The sequence below is a fragment of the Rhinopithecus bieti genome, unplaced genomic scaffold (assembly GCF_001698545.2).
Source record: "Rhinopithecus bieti isolate Rb0 unplaced genomic scaffold, ASM169854v2 scaffold_19858, whole genome shotgun sequence".
NCBI lineage: Eukaryota > Metazoa > Chordata > Mammalia > Primates > Cercopithecidae > Rhinopithecus > Rhinopithecus bieti.
In genome coordinates this window covers 191,194-203,902 of record NW_016810077.1, presented here as the reverse complement: position 1 = coordinate 203,902, position 12,709 = coordinate 191,194, and the positions used below count along the sequence as shown (strand labels likewise).

The following is a 12,709-nucleotide window of genomic DNA, read 5'->3' as shown; positions in this document are numbered from 1 at the left end:
TAAAAAAAAAACCTTTCAGTGATGAAAAAATACTTGTAAGTCCCACTGAAGTACTGCTTTAGTTTAACTATACATAAGAAATTACTTAACCTTCTGCTATTCCAAATAGATTTAATGCTCATGTTTTAAGATGAGCCTTCCACCCCCAAAAGTAACTGCATTTTATCTTTGAAATTAAGCGGAAAAACAAACAATAAACAAAACCCAGTGCTGGTGACAAATGTACAGCGAATTCACTTCTTCATTCTTCGCAAAGACTGAAATCAATTTTCAGGACCATGAAGAGCTAGAAATTCACCTATTTTCAGAGACTTGTTTGTAGACTATGCAGCAACTTTGTTGTCTTTCCTATATTCAAAATCTGCAAACTCCTGGCCCCCACGACCTCCTCTGAATCCACCTCGAAATCCTCGAGGGGCAGTAAAGGTACCACCTCTGCCACCACCACGCCCTCTGCCACCATGGAAACCAAGACCTCCTCTGCCTCTGTATCCCCCACGGCCACGGTTTGGACGAAGTGGGATTCCAAATGTTTCAGCATTTAATCTTCTTTCTTCAGCCCAGGTTGGTCTTCGTTCTCTATTGTCATCACAAGAAATAGTATCAAAGAAGGATTTAGTTTTGTCATAATAGCAATTAGGTCCAAGTGGATCTTCTTCATCAGCATTTCCTTCACTGTTTTGGGTATCAACTCCTGAGTCTCCTTTATCTTCACCATTTACAGGCTTCTCCTGTTTCTCAAGTTTATCTTCTTTTAATTTAAGTTTATTATGAAACTCTCTGTCAATCTCTTCCTTGTTGAATTGTGCATTTGCACTTTCAAAGTCAAAGTCTTTCTCAAATTTCATTGGCCCATCTCGCCGAATACCAAATCTTCCCCTGCCACCCCGATGACCCCCACGCCCTCTCCTTGGAGCTGAAGGAGCACCTGGAGCTACTTGTCTCTTGTTATCATTTCTGAGTTGCTCATTTTCTGGCCTTGAAACTTTGTGTACTTCAGCTCGCCTGTGCTCCTGATTCTCTATTGCTTTTTGGCTGGTAGATGGCAAAGGCCTGGTTGATACAGGACTCCTTCTCCCAACAGGTGCTGGAGCAGGTAAGTGGGCCGAGGCGGTCTGCACTGCTTGTTCCATGGTTGGGCTTTTCTCAAAGGGTCTAACTGAGGGCTTGAACGACCTTGAGATAACTGTGTTTTAGAGATCTTGTATCCTGTGTAAAGGCAGAACCAACCGCACTACTTTGGGGTAAGGTACCACTGTTTGATGTTTCTGTTCCAAAGGACGTCAAAGAGTTTCCAGCAACACCAACAGCACCAAACTGCTGCCCAACTAAGGAACTTGGACTGAACTGACTGTATGTGGGCATCCTGCCGAAAGGCCCATAAGAACCCATGGACTGGAATGAAGAAGTCGATGAGCCTAGTGAGGACTGAACGATAGCTGGGTCTTGAGGCAAAGAACACTGTGGTTTTGGTGGCTCACAAACAGTAAGGTCTTAAATGTCACTCCCACGGAATATAATGTATTCAAAGACTTCATCTAGAGGTGGTATTGGACGATCTGTCGGTCTGTCTTCTGTACCAAAGGAACGAACTTTGGCAAGGGCTACGGTGGAGTTTTCGGTGTCGATGGTGTAGAGGATGCCCTCGTAGCGGATCTTCCCTACGGATCTCCTTGGAGATGAGGCTGATCTTGCTGCCGATGTAAGGGGTGCCCCCGCTCATGGCGCCGCTGCCGCCCCTCCAGGCTGCTTGCAGAGAGGCAGATCCCACGCCGTTGTCGCCCGCTCCACACACCTGCTAGCTCCGTCAACACCTACAGCAGCCGCTTCAGACCCAACATGGCGGCAGTGCCGGGTCCGCTACCCTCCCCCAGCCTCCCGCCCACAAGCCGCGGGGGCGGCGGCAGCGGCAGCGGCGGCGGCGCGGGGCATGCTGGGGGTACCATATATTCTTAAATGAGAATGGATTTCTCCTGTAGCTGCTAGTTACAGCTGAATTTCAGTGTCCCAGAGCAGGTCTCAGGGAATTGCTCTGAACTATTCAGAACATCCCTGACACTGGTAGTTTACTATGGAAAAAGAAAGTGAGGCATGAGACTTTGGCCAATGGGTTGCAGAGGTCAATAGGTCAAAATCATTCTGTGCTATGCTTCTTTTCTACTTGTTTAGGATACTTGTAAGAAAGGATCATTCAGTTTGTCCATCTCCATCAATACTAAACATATAATCTTATAGAAAATAAGTACTCGGTCAGGCTTGGTGGCTCATCCCTGTAATCCCAGCACTTTGGGAGGCCGAGGCAGGTGGATCACCTGAGGTCAGGAGTTTGAGACAAGCCTGGCCAACGCGGTGAAACCCCGTATCTACTAAAAATACAAAAATTAGCCAGGCATGGTGGCACGTACCTGTAATCCCAGCTACTCAGGAGGCTGAGGCAGAAGACTGCCCTAAACCCAGGAGGTGGAGGTTGCAGTGAGCCGAGATCATGCCACTGCACTCCAACCTGGGCAACAGAGAGACTCTGTTTCAAAAAAAAAAAAAAAAAAAGAGAAAAACAAAAGAAGTACTCAAGTATTGAACAGTTTTCTGTTATTAAAAGATTGTTTTAAAAATTCTGGAATGATTGTTTTCAACAGCACTTTCAACACATAAAGAATAACAGGTGAAAATATTGCTGTTTTTTAGAGGTTATTGTTTATCCTAAGACTTGCTGCATTTTACTGCTAAAGTAAATTATCTTGAGGTGGGTATTCTTACCCAAACCAGACAGTTTCTATGCATTAAAGAGTGTCACCCAAATATCAATCCCAATATAAGTACATTGTAACTATAATAAACCTACTGGAAGGTATTTTAAAATACTGTTATCTGTTAATATATTGTAAAATATTAGATGTATAAAGTAGCTTTTTTTTTTTTTTTTGACGGAGTCTAGCTCTGTCACCCAGGCTGGAGCGCAGTGGCGCGATCTCGGCTCACTGCAAGCTCCGCCTCCTGGATTCACGCCATTCTCAGCCTCCCGAGTAGCTAGGACTACAGGCGCCCATTACCAAGCCCGGCTAATTTTTTGTAATTTCAGTAGAGACGGGGTTTCACCATGTTAGCCAGGATGATCTCGATCTTCTGACCTCGTGATCTGCCCGCCTCAGCCTCCCAAAGTGCTGGGATTACAGGCGTGAGCCACCGCACCCGGCCTAAAGTAGCTTTAGTAAATGAAATAGCTACAACAATAAACCTTCCTTCACATGAAGTGAAAAAATTTTGTTTTACAATTTTCGATTTGAGGAAGTGAAATACGTTTACACTAAGACAGAGTAAGCAAAAGAAAAAGTGTTAGCAATAGCCTGTAGAAAATAAAATGTAACGTTCTGTAGCTCCAATTACAGAACTGCTAATAAGAAAGAAACGGCAGTGCGTGGTCGCTCACGCCTGTAATCCCAGCACTTGGGAAGCCGAGGTGGGCAGATCACCTGAGGTCAGGAGTTCAAGACCAGCCTGGCCAACATGGTGAAACCCCATCTCTACTAAAAATACAAAATTAGCCGGGTGTGGTGGTAGGCGCCTGTAATCCCAATTACTCAGGAGACTGAGGCACGAGAATTGCTTGAACCCAGGAGGCAGAGGCTGTGGTGAGCCAAGATTGCGCCATTGGACTGCCCCCCGGGCAACAAGAGTGAAAGTCTTCAAAAAATAAATAAATAAATAAATAAATTAGACACAATAAATATAAATATAGCTCTTATATTCAATGCTTCATGTTATCAGCTTCAATTACAAAAAAAGAACACAGAATTTGTAGTAAAAAAGAAAAAATATAAAGCTAACACAATTGCATTTATAAATCTATAACATTTCTTCAACTATAAAAGGATACATTTCAAAATATCAACAATGATAATGCCACCAATAACAGAACATATTAGAATTCAAATATTCTCACATATTTAATAATTTGCCCAACATTAAAACATTAAAGGTCTTTATTAATAGCCCAGTAATAACTAATACTTATAGGTAGAAAAAATGTTATAAATAGAAGATAGATGGATAGATAGTTATAAATAGGCGTAAACATATGTAACACTTCTAGTACAGATTTCTTTTTTTACTGTATTTTGTCTCTCTGAAGGGAACTACAGACCATTTAGTACGAAAATAAAAATGTTTTGAATGAATAAATAAATTAATCTGTCTTGATTACTTCATTTTAGAGATCACAGACTTGAGGTGTAAAGAAGTTAAATGACATTCACTGATTAACTCATGCATGCACACATTTACTGAACAAATTATTTTTGAGCATCTACTATGTGCCAAGCCCTGTGCTAAGAACTGAGAATTCAAGGGTAAACCAGAGGCCATGCAGTACCTAGTGTATGATATTTTGAGCCTAGTGAGAAGAGACACACTTTACCTGTACAAGTAAATTACAACTGTGGGTAAGTACCCAAAAGGAGCTATGTGGAGGTGTGCAGAAGAGAAGAAAATGATGTAGTCAGAGAGATCAAGAAACAGTCTGCAAGGTAAAGGCATCTAAGTGGAAGTCTGGAAGTTCCTTTCCTCCTCTGGTCTTCAAGAGTAAGGTCCTGTAGCCCCAGGTAAAGAGCAAAGTGTTTGGAATCAGACAATCCTGGTTTGAATTCTACCTCTACTACTTACTCCTTTTGGGATTTAGGGCAAGTTACATAACCTTCTTTAGGCTTAGTTTCCTTTTCTGGAACATGAGAATAAAAATAATTCCCTCTTACTTGTTTATTATAAAGATGAAGTTAGATGTTTAAAAGTAAATACTCAATAAAAGATTTCTCTTTCCTTAAAATTCTTAAGAACAAACAAACAAGTACCTACATGCCAGTACCTACATGTCTTAATTCGCTAGACAGGCATTACTTCCACAGCAAGTACAAGAAAGGATTTTACATATCTTATCCGCACTTTATGCAAAGAAAGATTTAGGTCTGTTTGTCAGTCTGGAAAGGAGTGAGTACGTACAATTAATTTTGTTTTAAAATAATATCCTCTAATTATGTTAAGAACCCTTATAAAGAATACTATGTTGAAAATGATTAACATAACCATTTGAGTAATTTTCTAATTATGAATAACTCTTCAACAAAATGTGGAGTTATCTTCAATACCTCAGGAAATGTATCATTTTTCCCTCAAACCTGCTCTTTCTTACCTTATCTCACCAAATGACACTACTTGGGAGTCATCCCTGAGTCTTCCTGGCCACAATCCCCACATCTAATCAGTTACCAAATCTGAAAATAAAAATCTATTAAATATTTCTTAGTTCAGCCCTTCTTGATTTGATTTCAGTCCTTCATTGTTATTGACCTAGAGTAGTCACCATATTACTAGTCTTGTCCGCCTTCAGTTCTGGTTCAATTACCTCACACAGCCTGCTGAGTTATATAATCAGAAAATGTGATCACAGAATGTGAAGATAAAGTACTCCCGCACACACCTCAAAAGGCACCCTAATCCCTGGAGCCTTTGAATATGTTGTATTGCATTCCAAAGTGATTAAGGCGTTTGATTTTAAGATACAGAAATTATTCTGGGATATCCAAATGGGCCCAGTGTAATCACATGAGTCCTTAAAAACAGAGGACTATCTCTAGCTGAAGTCAGACAGAGATGAAGAGGAAGAAGAGGGATACAGTAGAAGAAGTCAGAGAGATAGCAAGTGAGAGAAGGGCAATATGCTGTTCCTGGCTCTGAGATGGAGGAGTTGGAGTGCAAGGACCGAAACAGGCTCTACGAGCTAAGAGCAGCACCCTCTTGGCAGTCAGGGAGAAAACAAGGCCTCAGTCCTATAACCACAGGGAACTGGATTCTGCCCACAACCTGAATAGGCTTGGGAGCAGATTTTCCCCTAGAGCTCCAGAGAGAAACACAGCCCTGCTGACACGTTTATTTTAGCCCACTGAGACCCACATCAGGCTTCTAACCTGCAGGTGTTGCTTTAAGTGGTGGTAATTTGTTATGACAACAATAGAAAGCTAACATAGAAGGCCTCACAGCTCAAAATTAACCACTGGCTCCAGTCACTCTGGGATAAAACTTGAACTCCTTAGCACAGTGTAAAACTCTTATCATTCTCTGTTCCCAACTTACTTATCTGTCTTGCTCTCTGACGTCACCTCTCTCCTACTCCTCTCCCTTCCGTTCTCTTTATATCCCAATTCTCAGAATGTGTGGTATTCTCTTTTTTTTTTTTTTTTTTGAGCTGGAGTCTCGCTCTGTCACCCAGGCTGGACTGCAGTGGCCGGATCTCGGCTCACTGCAAGCTCCACCTCCCAAGTTTACGCCATTCTCCTGCCTCAGCCTCCCAAGTAGCTGGGACTACAGGCACCCACCACCTCGTCCGGCTAGTTTTTTGTAATTTTAGTAGAGACGGGGTTTCACCGTGTTAGCCAGGATGGTCTCGATCTCCTGACCTTGTGATCTGCCCATCTCGGCCTCCCAAAGTGCTGGGATTACAGGCTTGAGCCACCACGCCCGGCCTATGTGTGGTATTCTCTCACCTGAATGTCAACCTGGCCAATTTTAGTTCATTATTCATGCCCTCACCCAAAAGACACCTTCCCTGTAAAGACTTCATTAACTCTCCCAGACAATTTTTCTTTCATTTACTCCATAAATATTGATTGAGCACCTACTATGTGCCAGGTTCTCTTCTAGGTGCTGTGACAAGACAGTAAAAGTCCAACCTCTCAGGGAGCTTCCATTCCAGTCTGGGGGTGGGAAGGTAAGGGGAGAATAGTGACATTAAATAAATAAGCAGTTAAAATACATAATTAGGATCATTTTGCACTGTGATAAGTGCTGTGAAGGAAATGAACAGGGTGACATGATAGAGTTTTGATGCAGGAGAAGCTACTTTAGGTAGGGTGGTCAGAAAAAGTTTTGAAAGCAGATCTGTAGGATGGGAATGAGTTGGCCACATAAACAAGCTGTGGAAGGGGACTTCCATTGGAGGAATCTCCATGAAAGGGTCCTGGAACTTAGAATGCTCCAAATCAAGAAAAGATGTTGGAATAGCAGGAGAGCAGCTCTGCAGAGGGGACTTGTAGACCAAGCTGAGCCATACGGGCAGTGGCCAGATGGTGCAGGGCTTTGCAGGCTGTGGAAAAAAGTTAGGATTTTATGCTAAATTCAAAAAGAAGGCTGTGAGCAAGATGGGAAGATGACTTGATTGGCATGGAAGAGTCTCACTCTAGCTGCTCTGTGGAAAGTGGACTATAGAAGAAATAGCACGGGAGCAGGAAGGATTGTGAGAAGGTTACTCCAGCAGTTCAGAGCGAGAAGGGAGAGGCAGGCTGAGAGTGGTAGCAGCCAAGATGAAGCCAAGCAGACAAACTGGAAGTGAAACCAAGAACATTTCCTGATGAATACAAGATTAGCCAGGAGATAAAACCCATTAGATATTCCTCAGTTTCAGCTCTTTTTCTTGATTTCTTGATTCCTTCCTTTCCTTGGAGCTGACTGCGAGGTTTTAGCTCAAGCTACTGGGTGGATGGTGCCATTTATCAAGTGAGGGAAGTCAGAGGGAGGAGCAGGTTTAGGGTGAAAAATCAAGAGCTCTGTTTATATTGTATTAAGTTTATGCCTGTTAGACATCAATGAGAAAGTGTCACAGTTTTCTGTATGTGTCTGGAGTAGGAGAGGGGTTGTATTAGTCAGGGTTCTCCAGAGGGACAGAACTAATAGGATAGATGTATATATAAAGGGGAGTTTATTAAGGAGTATTGATTCACATGATCACCAGGTGAGGTCCCACAATAGACCATCTGCAAGCTGAGGAGCCAGGAAGCAAGTCTGAGTCCCAAAGCTGGAGAACTTGGGAGTCTGATGTTCGAGGGCAGGAAGCATCCAGCATGGGAGAAAGATGTAAGCTCAGAGGTTAAGCCAGTCTAATCTTTGCATGTTCTTCTGCCTGCTTTTATTTTGGCCTCACTGGCAACTGATTAGATTTTGCCCACCTAGATTGAGGGTAGATCTGCCTTCCCCAATCCACTGACTCAGTTAATCTTTGGCAACACCCTCACAGACACACTCAGGATCAATACTTTGCATCTTTCAATCCAATCAAGTTGACACTCCATATTAACCATCACCAGTCCACCCCTTGTCAACCTGAACCCATATACAACTCCTGAGATCATACATAATCTTCAAATAAGGACAATAACAAGGTCATAATTACACTTAGCATAATACAACTATCCTTTGTATAACCAGAAATGCACCAATCCCCAACCCAAATACTATTACATAAAGTTAACAATACTTAAATGCTGATATGAAGTCTGTAAATCTTACGTCACATGATAAAGGAAAAAGGAAATAAAATGAAGATAATTTCTTAGTACAAGTGTACACATGCACAGTCATGTTCTTAACAAAATAGGGAGGAAATACTCATCACAATTACAGTCCTCGATTCTGCAACTGGTCACGTGGTCATAGCTGGTATTGATGACTACCTTCTTCTACTATCCATTCTGTATTCCCTTTGTCTTCAGCAAGCACCTCAGCAGGTTGTGATTTTTTTCCTGGTGGAGTGACTTAAATCTTCATTCCTGAAGGGTCTAAGTCATTTGTAGTCCTGCCCGGATTGGGCTGCTGTAGTTTCCCACTGACCTTAATCACAGGGCATGGTAATACTAAGATGCCCTGATGGATCTCCTATATTCCATGCATCCTCTTTCTTACCTACATTGTAGTAGACTGGTTTCGTCTTGATAGTCCGGGTCAATCACCCCAGCCTGTAACTTCTTTCTTAGCCTGCTGACTTAAAGGTAGGAGCAGCCCAAAGTTGCCAGGTGGCAATCTTAACTTACAGTTTAATGAAATCATTGTGGGTCCTGGTGGCAGCTTTCCTCCCCTGGAACTAAGACCTCTAGGCCAGCAGAACGTAATGTCGTGGAACAGGAAGCAAAAATTTTACTAGTGGGTCACTAGGGGTGGTGGTGAGCGGTGCCACTTCCACTTCCATCCGTTGATTCCTAGACCCGTAAATCCTGGCTATGGGAGAAACCGTACCATATATTGGACTCTGATTCAGAGGATACACGGCCTTATGAAGAACTTTGCCCCAGCCCTGCAAAGTATTGTCACCTAGTTGGCATTGTAATTGTGACTTCAAAAGGCCATTCCACCCCTCTATCAACCCAGCTGCTTCAGGATAATGGGGAACATGGTAAGACCAGTGAATTTCATGAGTATGAGCCCACTGCCACACTTCTTTAGCCATAAAGTGAGTGCCTTGGTCAGAGGCAATGCTATGTGGAATAGAGGTCAAGGTTAGAAATGTGAAACCTCATCAGCAAATAAATGGTATTAGACCTAGATGCTCTTTTTAAGTTTTTTTTTTTTTTTTTTTTTTTTTTTTTTTTTTAAAAAAGGTTTTTTTTTTAAGATGAGTCTTGCTTTGTTGTCCATGCTGGAGTGCAATGGTGCAGTCTCGGCTCACTGCAACCTCTGCCTCCTGTGTTCAAGTGATTCTCCTGCCTCAGCCTCCCCAGTAACTGGGATTACAGGTGCGTGCCAGCACACCCAGCTAATTTTTGTATTTTTAGTAGATACGGGATTTCACCATTTTGTCCAGGCTGGTCTCAAACTCCTGTCCTCAGATGATCCACCTGCCTCGGCCTTGCAAAGTGCAAGGGATTACAGGCGTGAGCCACCATGCCGGCCTCTTTTCATGTTCTAACTGTACTTTGTAGAGACCTTCAATTCAGTATTATCATGTTGTCTCATAATTGAACCTTGCATGACTAATTTCCCACTAGATTTGTAAGTGTGTTGTGTATGTATCCTCCCTGATTTATACCCAGTGCCTGTTATATGGTAATGTTCAGTAAATAATTGTTGAAAAATAATGACAATGGCAGCCAGCATATGTTCAGAAGTTCCAATGCATTAGATTGTGAAGTATCCTATTTCTGATGATATATATGTGCGTGTGTGTATATGTACATATGCACACGCACATATATACTTACATATATACATATAAAAAGGTCTGGAAGGCACACACCAACTCTCATCAGTGGTTGCCCCTGGGGAGTAGGAGCAGTAGGATAAGAGAGGTTCACTTTGTACTTTCTATTGTTTAAAGTTTTTCAGAGAGCAGTTCGTCTTTTTTTGTACAACATTTATAATTTTTAAACCAATGAAAATAAATAAAAGAAAATAAAAAACAAAACCGAAGCATTCTTTCCTTGTCAAAGGAGGAGAACTTTGATATTCCACTTCATGTAACAAAGGAACACGGAAAGCAGAAACAGATGTCTCTCATTCAAGCATAGAGAAGGAAGTGAAAATAGGAGAACAGTTTAAGAAGTTTTAAAACAAGTCATCTCTTAGAATCTAATCTACACAAGCATACATGGCTGCCACTGGTGTTTTAAAAAATAATATTATAAACGTAAAGAAACAGAAATAACTTGTTCATTTAACCACTATGAACAAAAAACACATTTGATAGCTATGAACATTTTGCCCAATAGAAAGTGTCCAAGAAAAGATAAAGGAAGCAAAATAATGGACAGCATTTCTCAGATAGATCAATATTTTATGTGATTAAAACGAAAAACCTTTGAGAGTGAACAACATAAAATTGCCAATTTTCTAAGTCAAAAATATGGGAAAGTCAGTAGTTTTATATGGTTCAACCAAATATATAGGAGAGTTTCTACATTATATAAGCCTTTGAGAAAATAGCAAAAGTAAAGAAAAAAAAAAAAAGCTCAAGTTTTGTTTGTTATTACTGTTTTACATCCCACAAAGCTTTATGAGACGAATCTGAGACCCCACTTTATTTTCAGACAGGGAAACACATTTTTTTCTTAATAAATTGCAAGTATAAAGGTTAATATTTCATAGGGTCATTTAGATATTCTTTGTGCCTAATTAGTGTTCAAAGCAGAAAAGAAGAAAACAACTCGAAAATTTATCTTTCATGAAATATTGGTGTTCAAACAGTGAGGAGATAAAATTTAGAGAAAGCTTTTCTACTGACAGCTAAATTTGAAATAATCTCTAGACAAAGGGAAATCATCACAATGTAGATTGTTCCAAATCTAAATCCATTTTTTAAAAGCAAAGGAAAACAAAGACTTACTTAGCTGTGCACAAATGGATTAAGTCTCAACAGCATAACCTATAGGTAACTGGTTCAGAGTGAAAAATATGAAACAATAATGAAATAAAATAAAAGTAGAGAAAAGAATTTTTCCATAAATTAGGATCCTTAATTTGTTCCTCAAAATATGCAGCATTTCCACTTAGAAACTCATTGTAAAATAGTTTTACCCTCAAAAAAGAGAAAAACTTCAAAACAGATTAGTTTGTTTAATTAAAGCTAAGTAACTCCATGTACAAGAAATTTCTATATCTTGAAGCACAAATTCACAACTGTTGTTCCTGTCATATCAGAATAATGTCATCACCAAAGACTCTATCCTATCTTAATAGAAGATATTTTTAATTGCAAATAATAGATACATATTCAAAATAGCTAAAACAATAGGCAAAGAAAAAGAGAAAGAATGAAAGGGAGAAGGAATGAAGAAAGGAGGGAGGAAGGAAGAGAAAGGGCAGACAGAGGTTTTCTAACACTATAAGGCTATCTCAGGAAGCTGGTGAGTCAAATGCACCCTTGAACTTCATGATGAATGGGAACCTAGAAAGACCTCAAAGCCATGTGCTCTACCCACTTCTTTCTCTGCAGGGAAACATGCTCTCTCATCTCTTTCTTTGCACATTCGTTCTTTTCTTTCTGCAGACCACTTTTCTCTGTTTTTTTGTAAGTATGGCAAGAGATTATTACCTGACTTTAGGTGCTAAGTAATACTGATTAGCATTCACATCTCTGAAAGCAAAATTCCAAATTCCTAGCAGGAACTAATCCAATTAGGCTAGCTTGATGTATTATTCCTCATTCAGTCAATGTGGATGAAATCCCATAGACTAAAATATGTCTGCTCCCGTGAGTGGGAGGGTAAGATATAGATGTGTTTGGGCGAAGGAGGGAGTTGTGGACTGGTGAAACACTCCCTAAACTCCCTAATACACACCCTGATTCTAACATTCTGTCTGCACTTCCAGGCTGACAATAGGCACATCTACAAAATATTCTAAAATAAGTGTATTTGCCTTTAATCCAGTCCATATTTGTAATATCTGTATTATTTGTTCATATTACAAATATACTCATCAAAAAAATTAGTATTGAAAACTAGGAATGCTGTAAATTTTATAACAAATTAATCTGATTTTTTTTTTCTTTCAGACAGGATCTCACTCTGTCACACCTCAGCCTCCCAAGTAGCTGGGACTACAATCACATGCCCCCACACCCAGCTAATTTTTGTGTATTTTGTAGAGAGAGGGTTTTTCCATGTTTGCCCATGTTGGTCTTGAACTACTGGGCTCAAGTGATCCTCCTGCCTCAGCCTCCCAAAGTGCTGGGACTACACCTACCAAAGTGCTGGGACTACAGGTGTGAGCCACCATGCCCAGCCTGAATTTTTTGGTTTTACGACAAATCAATGTGGTAGGCTAAGTAATGGCTCCCGAAGATATCCACATCTTAATCCACCAAACCTGTGAATGCTACCTTATACGGAACTTTGCAGATGTGACCAAATTAAGGACCTGGGGATGGGATGATTATCGTGGATTATCTGTGTAG

The 12,709-nt window shown here is 40.8% G+C and overlaps 1 protein-coding gene across 1 annotated transcript; it reads right to left on the bottom strand.

The window, feature by feature from the left end:
• Positions 1–94: 94 nt before the first annotated feature.
• On the bottom strand, positions 95–1,875 carry LOC108541675 (protein LSM14 homolog A-like). Its single transcript, XM_017891281.1, is given in 4 exon segments — positions 95–1,141; positions 1,144–1,197; positions 1,200–1,671; positions 1,673–1,875. Coding segments are annotated over 4 exon segments (1,395 nt in total). The 5' UTR covers positions 1,724–1,875; the 3' UTR covers positions 95–323.
• Between the last annotated feature and the right edge of the window lie 10,834 nt (positions 1,876–12,709).